The following is a 13,322-nucleotide window of genomic DNA, read 5'->3' as shown; positions in this document are numbered from 1 at the left end:
AAGTTTTGCATAATTAAGGGGTTAGGATCCGCTTTAGATGTATATAGAGTCTCGTAAAACTGACGGAATCTGTCATTGATGTTTTTGGGGAAGAGAGTAATTCCCCAGATGCAGATTTAACTTTGTGAATCATTCGGTCACTCACATTTTTTCGAAGTTGTCTGGCGAGTAATTTGTGTGGTTTGTCACCAAACTCAAAGTATTTTTGCTTGGCATAGAGAAAAGATTTAGAAATTTTAGCTGAGAGAATCTGATTATATTCAAATTTTAAAGAGGTCATTTTTTATGTTTCTCCATAGATGGATGGCTAGCATTCTCCCTATCCAGTAAGTGAATTTGTCTCTCCAATTCTACCAATTTTTCTCTGTTTTGCCTACTCCTGGCAGCCTGAAAGGAGATGATACAGCCTCTCAAATAAGCCTTCAGTGTTTCCCACAATAATGCTGGGGAAGTCTCTGTGTTGTCGTTGGTATCAAAGAAAAATTTAATTTGGTCTTTAAGATGTTCACAGAATGTTGGTTCTGTGAGGAGCTGAGGATTCAACCTCCAGACCCTCTCGTTTGGTACGATGTCACCCAATCTCAGGGAGAAGGTGAGTGGACTGTGGTCAGAGATTATAATATCATGATACCTCACATTACAGGTATAGGGGAGTAATTTTGCATCAACCAAAAAGTAGTAACATTGTGAACATGAGAGAAAAAGGAGTATTCGCTACCCGTAGGGTTAGAGATCCTCCATATATGAAATAAGTTAGAATTTTATATGTATGTTTTCAAGAATTCGCTTGAATAGGAGGTAGGGGTACGCCGGGTAGAGGATCTATCCAAATATTGGTTTAGCACACAGTTAAGGTCCCCTCCAATGACCAAATTAGTATGGGAGATATCTGAAATCAAGGCAAGGACTCTTTTGAAAAAAGAGGGGTTATCGATGTTTGGCCCATAGATATTTAGTAGAGTTACAGAAGTAGAGTGGATCTCTCCTATTACGATCACATAACGACCCTCTTTATCCACAATAGTGGTTTTATGTAGAAAGGGAATTCCTTTCCGTACCAGAATCGCTGTGCCTCTCGTTTTGGCGGAGAAGTTAGAATGATACACTTGACCCACCCACCTACATTTAAGTATGCTATGAGAATTGTTTTTCAGATGGGTTTCTTGCAAAAATATATCAGACGAGAGTGCTTTCAAGTGGGCTAGGACCTTGCCTCTCTTAATTGGTTCGTTTAAACCCTTGACATTCCAGGAAGTAAATGTAAGCCTCTCGTTTGTAGTTCCTATGGTGGCCTGCATAACATGTAACTCACTAAAAAGGTAAGAGAGCGCACCAAATCATCACGATCAGCATATGTAGCACCTACACCCGAGCAGTATCCAACCGACCCCTCCTGATCCCGGCAAGCACCTTTGCTCTCCACCCTGTCCCCCAACTTTCCCCAACATTTACCCCCCCCCCCCCCCCCCCCCTCAACCCACATTTAATAGGCATACACAAATAGGAGAGAAAAAAATAGAAAAATACAAATAATAAACACATTGTCTGGCCGATGCCAAAAAAGCACAGCGCGACCTCGAACAAGAGGTAAAACAAAAATAAAATCCCAACTATACGTTCACCTCTCACTATCCTAGAACTTCTACTAACATATGAACTGAGGAGGCTCCCGCAAATAAAGTGTTCAATTAGCATCTAAAAAACCTAAACAGAATAAGTTGCAACTTAAACATATTGCGCACTTAAGTGTCATGGGTCAATCCCTGAGATATGCAAGATGGAGCATGGAGGTGGAAACATCATTCTTTGGGGATGCTTTTCTGCAAAGGGGACAGGACGACTGCGCCGTATTGAGGGGAGGATGGATGGGGCCTTGTATCGCGAGATCTTGGCCAACAACCTCCTTCCCTCAGTAAGAGCATTGAAGATGGGTCGTGGCTGGGTCTTCCAGCATGACAACGACCCGAAACACACAGCCAGGGCAACTAAGGAGTGGTTCCATAAGAAGCATCTCAAGGTCCTGGAGTGGCCTAGCCAGTCTCCAGACCTGAACCCAATAAAAAATCTTTGGAGGGAGCTGAAAGTCCGTATTGCCCAGCGACAGCCCCGAAACCTGAAGGATCTGGAGAAGGTCTGTATGGAGGAGTGGGCCAAACTCCCTGCTACAGTGTGTGCAAACCTGGTCAAGAACTACAGGAAACGTATGATCTCTGTAATTGCAAACAAAGGTTTCTGTACCAAATATTAAGTTCTGCTTTTCTGATGTATCAAATACTTATGTCATGCAATAAAATGCAAATTAATTACTTAAAAATCATACAATGTGATTTTCTGGATTTTTGTTACAGACCTCTACATGCTTTGTAAGTAGGAAAACCTGCAAAATCGGCAGTGTATCAAATACTTGTTCTCCCCACTGTACATACACACATACATACACACATACATATCTACATACACATACATTCATACATACATACATACATACATACATACATACATACATACATACATACATACATACATACATACATACATACATACATACATACATACAAGTATACACATATATATATCTATATATATATATCTACACAAACATTCATGCCCCAAAATAATAATCTACACTAATTTATAATATACACATACATAATAATAATAAAATGCTAAGAGAAAAAAAAAATTATAATAATAAAGTACAAATAATAATTATATGTACGCACATCTACACATAGACACAAGCACCACAGAAGGCTGGGGGGAATCTAATAGGGAGAGCGGCCCACGGCTATGACAGAAGCAGAACAGCACAAAACACCAACTTGCTATCCAGGTGTCTGTGTCTGCCCCTCCCCAACCACCACCCCTAGTCCCCTGCAAGCAATAAATAAATGGTATGGTAAAAATAATAATGTAGAAATTGAGAAATAAATAATGAAACAAAGCAAAAATGGTGGAATATAAGTATATCCATCCGAAAGTGTCAATGATCAAACCTGGAAGGCCACCCAAACAGGCATCACTCTGAACTCCAATGACAGGTCAGTCGTCCAGCCGGAATGAAAATGAAATTAACGTTAAATGAGAGCTCTGACCGCCCTCCAATGGTCGGCTCAGCGTCTTACATGTTCGGTAGCGACAATAAACCTTCAGTCGGCAGCCCTTGCTGAGACACTTTAATAAGGTTTCACCCGTTATGGTATAGTATGGATTCGAGTACATGAGCAGACCCTAACACACAATGACAAGGCACTCTAACCCGTACGGAGGATTGGTGTATATTCCCGGATAAACTTCTCTGCATCCAAAACTGAGGAGAGCCAAATCTTCTCACCGGAAGGAGGGTTAATTCTGAGTTTAGCAGGGAAGAGCAAGGCTGGGCGAAGGTGGAGTTTGTAGAGTTTGGTCAAGACATCTCTGTAGCCGGCGCGATGCTTTGCCACATCGGGCGCATAATCCTCAGAGACACGGAAGGGATGTCCTTTATGTAACAGGTTACCCCTCATTCGAGCCTCGCGCAGGATAAGATCTTTGGTCTTGAAACTGTGACAACAGATGATTACTGGGCGAGGACGTTGGCCCGGACCAGGCACTGGGACAAGAGTGCGATGTGCACGGTCCAGCTGGGGATCCGAAGCCAAAACATCTGACCCCAAAGTATTCTCTCAATAGCTTGGCGAAGAAGTCGGTGGGGCGAGAGCCAGCCTGCACCCCCTCTGCCAGACCAACAACGCCGATGTTTATGACGTCTGGATCGGCCCTCTAGGTCGACCACTTTCACAGAAAGCCTCTGCACACTATCCTGCAAGGACGTGCATAGCTTCTCTAACTCGTCGATCCTACCAGCGTTGAATTCAGAAGCTTTCTCAAGGTCCACAATACTCCGTTCGAATGGTGCTCTCGATTTTGGTGTTCAGTTCAGGAATAGTAGCCTTGAAATCCTCAGCTATAGCAACATGTAGTTCTCCCAGAGCCCGGGTAAGTTCTGTAAGTGTCACGTTGTTACCTGTGCCTTCCACCATGTCTGTCTCGTTGTTTGGTGGGGAGGAGGCCTCCGATGAGGATTTATTGTCCTTTGGTCGCTTATTACTCGGCATGTTCACATAGAAAGTCACAATATTGTATTAGAAAGAGACGTTTGTTGTAAAAAGTGCCGTAAAGTAGGTTAAGTTAGATTGTTTAGCAAAGAAGTTGCAGGAGCCTCTCTCACACACAGCCGTTCACTCCAACATGTTATCTCCCCCTGTGTACGTTCATCTCTAGCAGACAGAACGCTTCTCCTTCCAGCTGCGTGGTCCCATGGTGTTTATACTTCCGTACTATTGTTTGTACAGATGAACTTGGTACCTTCAGGCGTTTGGAAATTGCTCCCAAGGATGAACCAGACTTGTGGAGGTCTACAAAAATTTTTCTGAGGTCTTGGCTGATTTCTTTTGATTTTTCCATGATGTCAAGCAAAGAGGCACTGAGTTGGAAGGTAGTCCTTGAAATACATCCACAGGTACACCTCTAATTGACTCAAATTATGTCAATTAGCCTATCAGAAGCTTCTAAAGCCATGCCATAATTTTCCAAGCTGTTTAAATGCACAGTCAACTTAGTGTATGTAAACTTTTGACTCACTGAAATTGTGATACAGTGAATTATAAGTGAAATAATCTGTCTGTAAACAACTGTTGGAAAAATTACTAGTGTCATGCACAAAAGTAGATGTCCTAACCGACTTGCCAAAACTATAGTTTGTTAACAAGAAATATGTGGAGTAGTTGAAAAACGAGTTTTAATGACTCCAACCTAAGTGTATGTAAACTTCCGACTTCAACTGTATTTGACAGAGAAATATATTTCATCTCTTCATCTGGTGATCCTATCCTGGTAGAATCCACATTATACTGAATATTATTACAACTTGTAAAGCTTTTAATCGCTTATAAATCTACTGCATTACACAACTCCACAAGATTTCTCTGCATATTTGTATTCATATTCCTCATGCTACACTTGTATTCATTGCCTCATCAGTCATCTTGCATTTGTGTCTTCTCACTTTACACCCAGTTAATCCATATGTAACCTTTCTCCATCCATCCCTGCAACCAGCAACATTAACTTCCACCAGCTCATCCATTGTCACCACTAACATGATTGCTACTAATTCAACAACCCACGGTAAGCATCCATCCCTCATCCCCATTGTTTGTAATGAGCACATGTTATTTTCAGCCTGTCTTGTTATTGTGAAGGTAAACCAATACTATCTACTCCACACAGAGTGCAGCTGATGGGTGTTCTAATCAATATGGAAAATGGCCACTCTAACTGATTGAGGGGATATTGACAGGTGGCCCATTAAACTAGAGATATTTCAGTCTTATCCAAAAATGGTCTCAGTGATTGCTCTCATGGCTCCCTCTAAAAAAACGCACAGCCATTTCCAGTCTATTAAACCCACATAATACTGACTCCACTGTTTGCGGCATGGAGGTGCATTCACTTAAACTTCTACCTAACCTAAGAAAATGAGTTAATGAAACATATTTGTGATTTGATTAACCCCGCCAGAGGCGCATCTGCAAACACTTGATTCGTTTCTAAAATATAGTTAATTTCCCAGCCCAAATAAAATAAAGATTTATGAAAAGCAGCCACCAGTTTTAGCATGTGGGATTCCATACTGTGGGAAGCCTCTTAATAAAACATGTTTGATGAAAAAATTAGAGTTAATTGGCCGTTTGGTGTTTTGGAGGCCATATAGTAGGTAAACACCATGCCTCTGATACTGTACTAGCTAATAGTTTTGCGGCAGAAGATATTTGATCTCCATCTCTCTCATATCTGACCCTTCCTTGAAGTAAAGCAAACAAGGTCCTGGGGTTTCCATTTGAAGTTTGGAGCCACTATTGGCATGGCATCAATTGTATGGAGGAACAAGATTGATTTAACTCACTGTAGCTAAGCCCCTATCCAAAACGGAGTACACTGGTTCATTTGACAGTCAAATGTGTAACTGGCCTGATCGTTGATCAGATGTGGATGCTTCATGGCCAATTCATAACTCCATGATCTCAACCTCAGCTCTCAATACTTCACCTTCCTTTACTCATCTCATCTCATCTCATACTGTGTCTGCTGTCCATCCTTTTCACCAGTTCTCTCTGCTACCACTTCATCTGCCACCACTACTAGCATGCCTCTATCTACCAGCTCATCAACTGGTAAGGTGTCATCTTTAGTTCGCAACATTATTTCCCCTCATTATCTAACCACTGTGTTATTATACCTTATATTTGCTGACTTGTGCTGTAAATGTCACCAGTTCAAACCACTACCACGACCACTACTGCAGCTACAACTAATGTGCCGACATTACCCAGCACAACCACTGGTAAGGTATCTCTAGCAATGGATCTGATCTCAGTTGATGACAATTTGATCTGATTATCGTTATAGTGCAAATATCCTTTTTCTGAATGCTTCAATTTGATACCTTCATATATGTCTACGTAGTTTAGTCTGATCACATGACATTTGGCAGTCACTGCATTGTCATTTACCTTCAGGAGAAAAGAGAGATGAGAGATCTTGCCAGTGGTGTTGTTTGTTGCTTTTTCCATTTGCGTCGTATACTTGAAAATTGCATGGCAACGTGTTGACCCATATAAACCCCATGCATACTCTAGAGCATTGCTTATTGTTTGTGTGTGTTCATTTCACTCTTTCAAACCATTTAGTTCACATTTGCTGTCCTTGTCACCAGTTACTCAAACCATTATCCCATCTGCAGCAGCCGCTACTAACACAACTCTATTCTACAGCACAACCAATGGTAAGATGTGTTTTTGTTTTTCTCTTGTTTTGTACTCATGGAAAAATCTGCTTGTGGCATTTTTCTTTATGTGTGGGGAATGGGTTTGAAAGCGGTTCCATCCTTGACCAACTTGGAACTTTCCAGATGGATTAGGCTGAGAAGCAATTGTCATGGCTTCTCAATGGGAGTATGGTATGTTTGCTCATGTAGCTTGCTTTAAACAATGGACTCAGTAGTGAATGCTGTCTAAGTGGTTCTTGATAAGGCTTCTATTTTTGAAAACACCTATAGTAGCCACCTATTGTAGCCCTGTACCATATTGCCTTCCATTTCTTTTGGTAACCATTTTGCACCCCCCATGTTCTACCAGCACTGACAGCTTCTGCTACAACCATTGTTTCAAACCCAGCTACAACTAACTTGCCTACCACTAACAACACAGAGCGTGGTAAGACACCCTACTTTTCTCTTTTGCCTGTTATTGACTAAGGAATGACTGGGGAGAATTCCTTTTTTTTTTTTTTTTTTCTCAAATGTGTTATTCTTCATTTTGAATCAAATGTTCTGTCCCTTTTCTCTTGCTAACAGTAACGACTACTCCCCCATTATCCCCTACTACTAACACCCCAGCTAACATCACCACTACCCCGGGTAAGACACACCTGCTGTCTTTGTTCAGTACAATTTTAATTTGTCACTGTAACTTTCAAACACATTGTGCAAACAGATCTCAAAGTGTAGGACATGGAGAGTCCATTTTTCAATGTTTTGCATCAATATGATACAACTATAGAATTGCTAAAATAACCAAGGTAGGCTACCCGATAAAAGGGTTTAGTAAGTGTTTAAAGGTTCACAACTTTCACCTTCATATTCATCATCTCCATCACCACCCCAATATCAACATATGTGACAATGGTGCATTTCTATGTTTAGTAGGAAAAAAGATAGAGGAAGATAACTGTTTCCAATGACATCATCAACCAACAGTTGTGGAAAAAGTATCCAGTTTTCTTTATTCAAGTAAAAGTAAAGATACCTTAAAAGAAAATGTCTCAAGTAAAAGTGAAAGTCACCCAGTAAAATTCTACTTGAGTAATAGTCTAAAAGTATTTGGTTTTAAATGTACTTTTACTATCAAAAATAAATGTGTAAATAATTTTTTCTTCCTTATATTAAGCAAATCAGATGACACAATTTTCTTGTTTTTTTAAATATACGGATAGCCAGGGGCACAGTTTGTGTTTCGTGAGTATGCCAGATCAGAGGCAGTCGGGATGACCAGGGATGTTTGGTTGATAAGTACGTGAATTAGACAATTTTCCTGTCCTGCTAAGCATTCAAAATGTAACGAGTACTTTTGGGTGTCAGAGAAAATTTAAGGAGTAAAAAGTACATTATTTTCTTTAGGAATGTAAGTGGAGTAAAAAATATAAATAGTAAAGTAAAGTACAGATACCCCAAAAAACGACTTAAGTAGTACTTTCAAGTATTTTTACTTAAAAGTACTTTACACCACTGTCAACCAATTAGTAGGCAATTCCTACTCGTAATTGGTTAAAATCGCATGATGCACACCAGTGATGTAATTGGAAACAGTTACCTTCCTCTATCTTTCTTCCTACAAAACATAGAAGTGAACCATTTTCACATATGTTGACGTTGGGGTGGTGCTGCGATGATGAATATGAAGTCGAATTTTTTTTAAATGTCCCTTTACGTATTTCAGAAAGGCTTATGAGTAGTTACTGTACACATCTTCAAAAAAAGAAACGTGATTAATCACACATATAATAATTACACTTTTTCAGTAGTTTAAGTTTTTACATTATTGTTGGTTTCTTCAACTGGCATGTCTTCTAACATTGCAAAAAATTCTGCTCAGCTGGGTAAGACGTACACATGGGAAATCTTGAGATGCTCTCCTTGCTGACTTAGTTGTATTGTCACTCTTGCTAACAGTGTCTGAAGCCACTACTACCCCACCGTCCTCGACTAACATGTCTCCTACTGTCATGTCCACTAACATCATCAAGCTGGGTAAGACACACACACTCACTAAGCTTGTCCTTGTCTTGTTTGTAATGAGACTCTGCAGCTTCCTGTTCTCTCTCTCAGCCTGCTTCCACCTGTCTGCTTCCCTCTCACTCCTACTCTATCCTATTCTCAGCCAAGATGATGTTAACAATATCAGGGAAGGCCTAGTTGACTGCTGTAAATATAGGTGATCCAAATACTGTATTCTTCCATGTTTTGTATTTGTTTATTCAGCTACAGTATAAGCTAGAAGACCCTGTTTCTAAAATCCGTCTGTATTTAAAATATGTAACCTGCTTTGACCCCTCCGTTTTTATATTGACTGGACTGAGGCGCCACAGAGAAGGAGAGAGCGGTGTATCTGTGGTCTGTGCTCCGGCTCACCCCCCGTCCAGTGACCTCCTCCACCACCACCACCCCCCACACCAGGCCTCACGTCCTGCCTGGCCCCCGCAGCTCTAAAACCTCCCTGGGCTACATCTCCACCCCACTCATCTGGCCCGTGAGGAAGAAACCTGAGGCCTCTGTTACCCGCCTCCCAGTCAGACCCATCCTCTATCTAACCAAGCCTCATCCTGTACCAGCAACAAATATGTCTCTCAGGCCCAATGTGACTACAACAACAACAGCGCCCGTGGCCAGGAAAACACATGCCGTATCCAGGGCCGTGACCAGTCCCCAGGGGTTGTTCCCATGGCGACCGGTGGATGTTGGGAACAGTAGCGATGCGGAGGACGTGGAGTCATTCCCAGCAGCGGCGTCAGCATCACTCAGCAACCGTAAGAAGAATAAGCCCTTGGCTCCCCCCCACTGGATCCCATTGAGTCCCAGCAGAGAGAACAGCAACAGCAGCACTGTGAACTGGACTGAGCCCCTGGAGGAGTACACATCAGGCTCTGAGCCATTCATTTACGACCTGGACCTAGGGGATGACCCCTTTAGCCTTTTCCAATATGACTCGTCCTACTCCCTGGATGAAGGCCTGGCTCTGGCCGCCTCCGGCCCACAGAACCTTTCCCACGCTGGGACTGGAGTCAGTACTGAGGGCCCAGGCCGTGTGACTGTGAGCGACCCTGTTACCGCCGTGGGAGGAGGGGAACATTTACACAATCAATCAGAGCCCAGTTTGCCCCAGGAGGCGTTGGCAGGAGGCGTGCTGGCAGAGGCTGGGAGAGAGGCTAGGACCGGGGAGCAGGGTGTGGTGGTGGCAGCACACAGCAGCTGGGCTCAAATCCCTCCTTTCAGCACGACTCCAGAGAGGACAGGTGTGCAAACGGATCAGGCCCGGCCCGGCAGCGGCTTCAGTGAGCAAACAGCAGAGAGAACCACTCAGTCCCTCTCAAACATCTCCACACAGTCTCCCTCATTATTAACAGTAGCCAAGCTCTGTTTCTCTGAGAGGGTCGGGATTACCACTGACAATGACCCCACAGTGGAGGTCTCTATACCTAAAGACTACACACCCACACCCAGTCCCATATCCATACCTACCACGTCTGCTATGCCAGATAGCCTATGGACAGCTGTGATCACAGAGATACCGGCCCCTAACTCCCTCCCCACCACTCCAACCATACCTCTCCCCACCTCTCCCCATCCTGCGTTCTCCCCCTCTTCTGTTCACAGTATGGAACAAAGTGATGTTAGTCATTCAAGACACGTCAGGCCAGCTGCCACTGAGACAGAGACATCGCTCCCTTCCATGGAGGTTCAAAGACATGTATTAATGCGGGAGGGCACAAGGCTCAGTCCACTGTCTCTGTCAGTCCCTACTGATGCCGCTACAGCTCTGACACCCGTCCTTGAGAAAACATACCTCTCTTCCTCTGACAAACACCACAGTGACCTGGTTTTACCCTCTTTGAGGAATCAATTAAGTTCCTTCTTGACTAACTCTCATCCTGTGGACGGTATGGTTCCCAGTGAGAGTATTGCCTCTGAGTCAGGTAGCCAGAGTGAGTGGATCAGTTTATATTCACCTCTGGCTCTGGAACCATCGTCATATATGAGCAGTGTGTCAGACAGTGTGTTGTGCAGCTCAGAGGGGCAGGAGGGCTTTAATCCACTCAGTTCTAACCTGAGAGATTTTTCACGTACATCCCATCTTTCTGTCACTCCTATCACAGAGCAACTACACCACCAGGGCCTCCTCCCAGCCACCGTGACGGACGAATGGACTTTCTCTCATTCCTCACCTCCTAATAAAATCTCCCCAAGCAGACAGGAGTGGAAGGATGCATTACACACCACGTTCAGCTTGGTCTCTCTCAGCTCTGACCTCCTGTCTGTGACAGACTTGCCAGAGCAGCTTAATATCAAAACGGTTACTGAATGGGAAAGTGCAGATGGGATAGAGAGACACTCGGCTCGACAGGAAGGAGAAGAAGTCCACATGTCACCCATAAGTGGCTCGTCCTCCTCGCCATCACTGATCTCGCTCTTTCACCCCAGCACACAGAGCGAGCCATCTGTAGCCCAGCTTGGACACCATGGGACCTCACACATCAATGATGATGGATCTGAATATCTCTCCCAGACCAGCCTCCACCTCTACTCCTCCCTGCTAGCCCCCTCTCGTCCTCTGGCTCTGCCAGCGCCACTCATCAGCAGCACAGCTTCAGAATATGACAGTGTTGTTACTCATGAACCCAAGCGGCATGCTTACATGCATGAATTAGGCTGGAAACGGCCGGTCAGTGGTCTTGGCATTGTGATTCACACAGACACACACACCCCAGTGTCTGAGCCGCTCTCCACCATGACCTCCAGGGCAGACCAGCTCATGTCAGACGCTTCTGAAGCCCTCTTATTCCACAGACCGATGACAACAAACCCTCCTCGTATTAGAGAGGAGAGGCTGCTCCCCGCCCCTACCCCGACTCCCCTTCCCACCCATATCCCCCCTCTGAGTGGGACATTGTCTGCCGGAGCAGCCAACATGGCTGATTCGGGAGCTGGCGCCTCACTGCCCACCCGATCAACGGCTGCATTCCAACAATCCTCCACACTCATTGGCAGCCAATCAAAGCCCACTCAGCCTGCTGGAACTGACGGAACACTGGCCTGGCATGGAGAGAGCAGAGAGAGCACAGTATCACCCGCTGCCCCAGACACACAGCTCACTGCTGCTGCCTCCAGTAACCCCACCATTAGTGCTGCAATTATACAGCCCACCGCTGTTACCAGAAATATCCTCCCCCCTTCTGCCTCAAACATACAACTCACCACTGACAACAAACAGCCAACTCTTTTCCCAAATATCCAGTCCACCTCTACCTCCAACAGCCAGCCTCCTATGGCCCAAAACACTTACCTTGCTGGGGCTGGCCCTTTATCAGTCCCCTGGAGGGCCAACCACAGTGAGGACACACAGGGTGGTAAACATGGATCGGCCCTCATCGATCACCCACCCTCCACTGCTGCAAGCACGTCAGTAAGCAGTATGGGCCCTGGCAACAATGTGACTGTGAATCAGAACACCAACACAGACCGAGAGACCGAGACACAGACAACTCCCAATCCACTAGCCGTCAATGGCATGGATGAGCAGTCTTTTGTAGCCACAAAGGGCCCCTACTTGCCTCTTACCACTCCACATAGAGGGGTGAATGCAGGCAGTGGCACAGTGTCCACCACACACCCCACCCCACGGACCTCAGCGGGCACCCCTGTTATTGCCCCATGCCAATGTAAAGCTCGCTTTCATTTATCATGTCTGTGTGGACTTTCAACCGGGAACAGTATGTTTTGCAATAACAACGTAGATGTAGAAACAAAAAGATAGAGAGCCTCTCGACCACCTAATCTCTGCTTTGAATGCTACTGTTGTAGTGGTGGTATGTTGATAGGGGAAAATCTAATCTGGTGAAAATGGGGTGCCCTGTTGGAGGAGGTTGATGATTGAGGTTGTGTTGTGATTTTGGATGGGGCGTAGAACATTAACATAGGCGTGTACTGTAGTTTACCAATCATTAAGCTCTGTAGTGGCCTCTGCTCGGCTGATGGGGCGTCCCTCATGGGGCGCAGCTCTCTTGTGATTTTAAGTTTTCAATCATTCCTGTTTCTTGGGAGACTTCCAATGCTGTTATCATTTGATTTTAGTGCAAATAACTGCTCATCTAAATGTAATCTGTTATTGCTATACTATAGCAAATCAAAGGAAAAGAACGCTCTTGATCAACAAAGATAAACCACATACATTTTGGATACTTCAAAACATTCTGAGGTGGCCTTCCTTCCTGATCGGCAATCACTGGAGTCTCTTAAGAACAGTCTTGGCATGGAGTAGAAACAGCATCGTACTGTAGCTAGTTCAGCACTAACAACAGGAGAGGCTTGGGAGCCATCTTGTGGTGGCTGTGAGGCATAGCAGCAGACCACCAACACAATCAAACAGAGTGATGTACCACACAGTATATGCTCCACGGGAGGTTGGTGGCACCTTAATTGGGGAGGGTGGTCCCGTGATAATGTCTGG

General features: G+C 44.4%; 1 protein-coding gene across 13 annotated transcripts in view; it reads left to right on the top strand.

The window, feature by feature from the left end:
* Positions 1-13,322, top strand: part of LOC139582917 (adhesion G-protein coupled receptor G6-like) — a 58,406-nt gene that overhangs the window by 28,012 nt on the left and 17,072 nt on the right. For 3 of the 13 annotated variants that reach the window (XM_071413384.1, XM_071413379.1, XM_071413377.1), the window contains one exon: positions 5,101-5,169. The exons of 4 other annotated variants lie outside the window; for them this stretch is intronic. In XM_071413384.1, the coding sequence (XP_071269485.1) occupies positions 5,101-5,169 (69 nt within the window). Of the gene's footprint in view, positions 1-5,100; positions 5,170-6,149; positions 6,216-6,316; positions 6,386-6,757; positions 6,827-7,178; positions 7,257-7,396; positions 7,460-8,770; positions 8,849-13,322 lie in introns of all 13 variants that reach the window. 6 more of the 13 variants (XM_071413373.1, XM_071413372.1, XM_071413375.1 and 3 more) reach the window with 5 other exon arrangements.

The sequence above is a fragment of the Salvelinus alpinus genome, chromosome 8, assembly GCF_045679555.1.
Source record: "Salvelinus alpinus chromosome 8, SLU_Salpinus.1, whole genome shotgun sequence".
Taxonomy (NCBI): domain Eukaryota; kingdom Metazoa; phylum Chordata; class Actinopteri; order Salmoniformes; family Salmonidae; genus Salvelinus; species Salvelinus alpinus.
The sequence above is the reverse complement of the archived record's forward strand: the minus strand, read 5'-3'. Positions and strand labels throughout refer to the sequence as shown.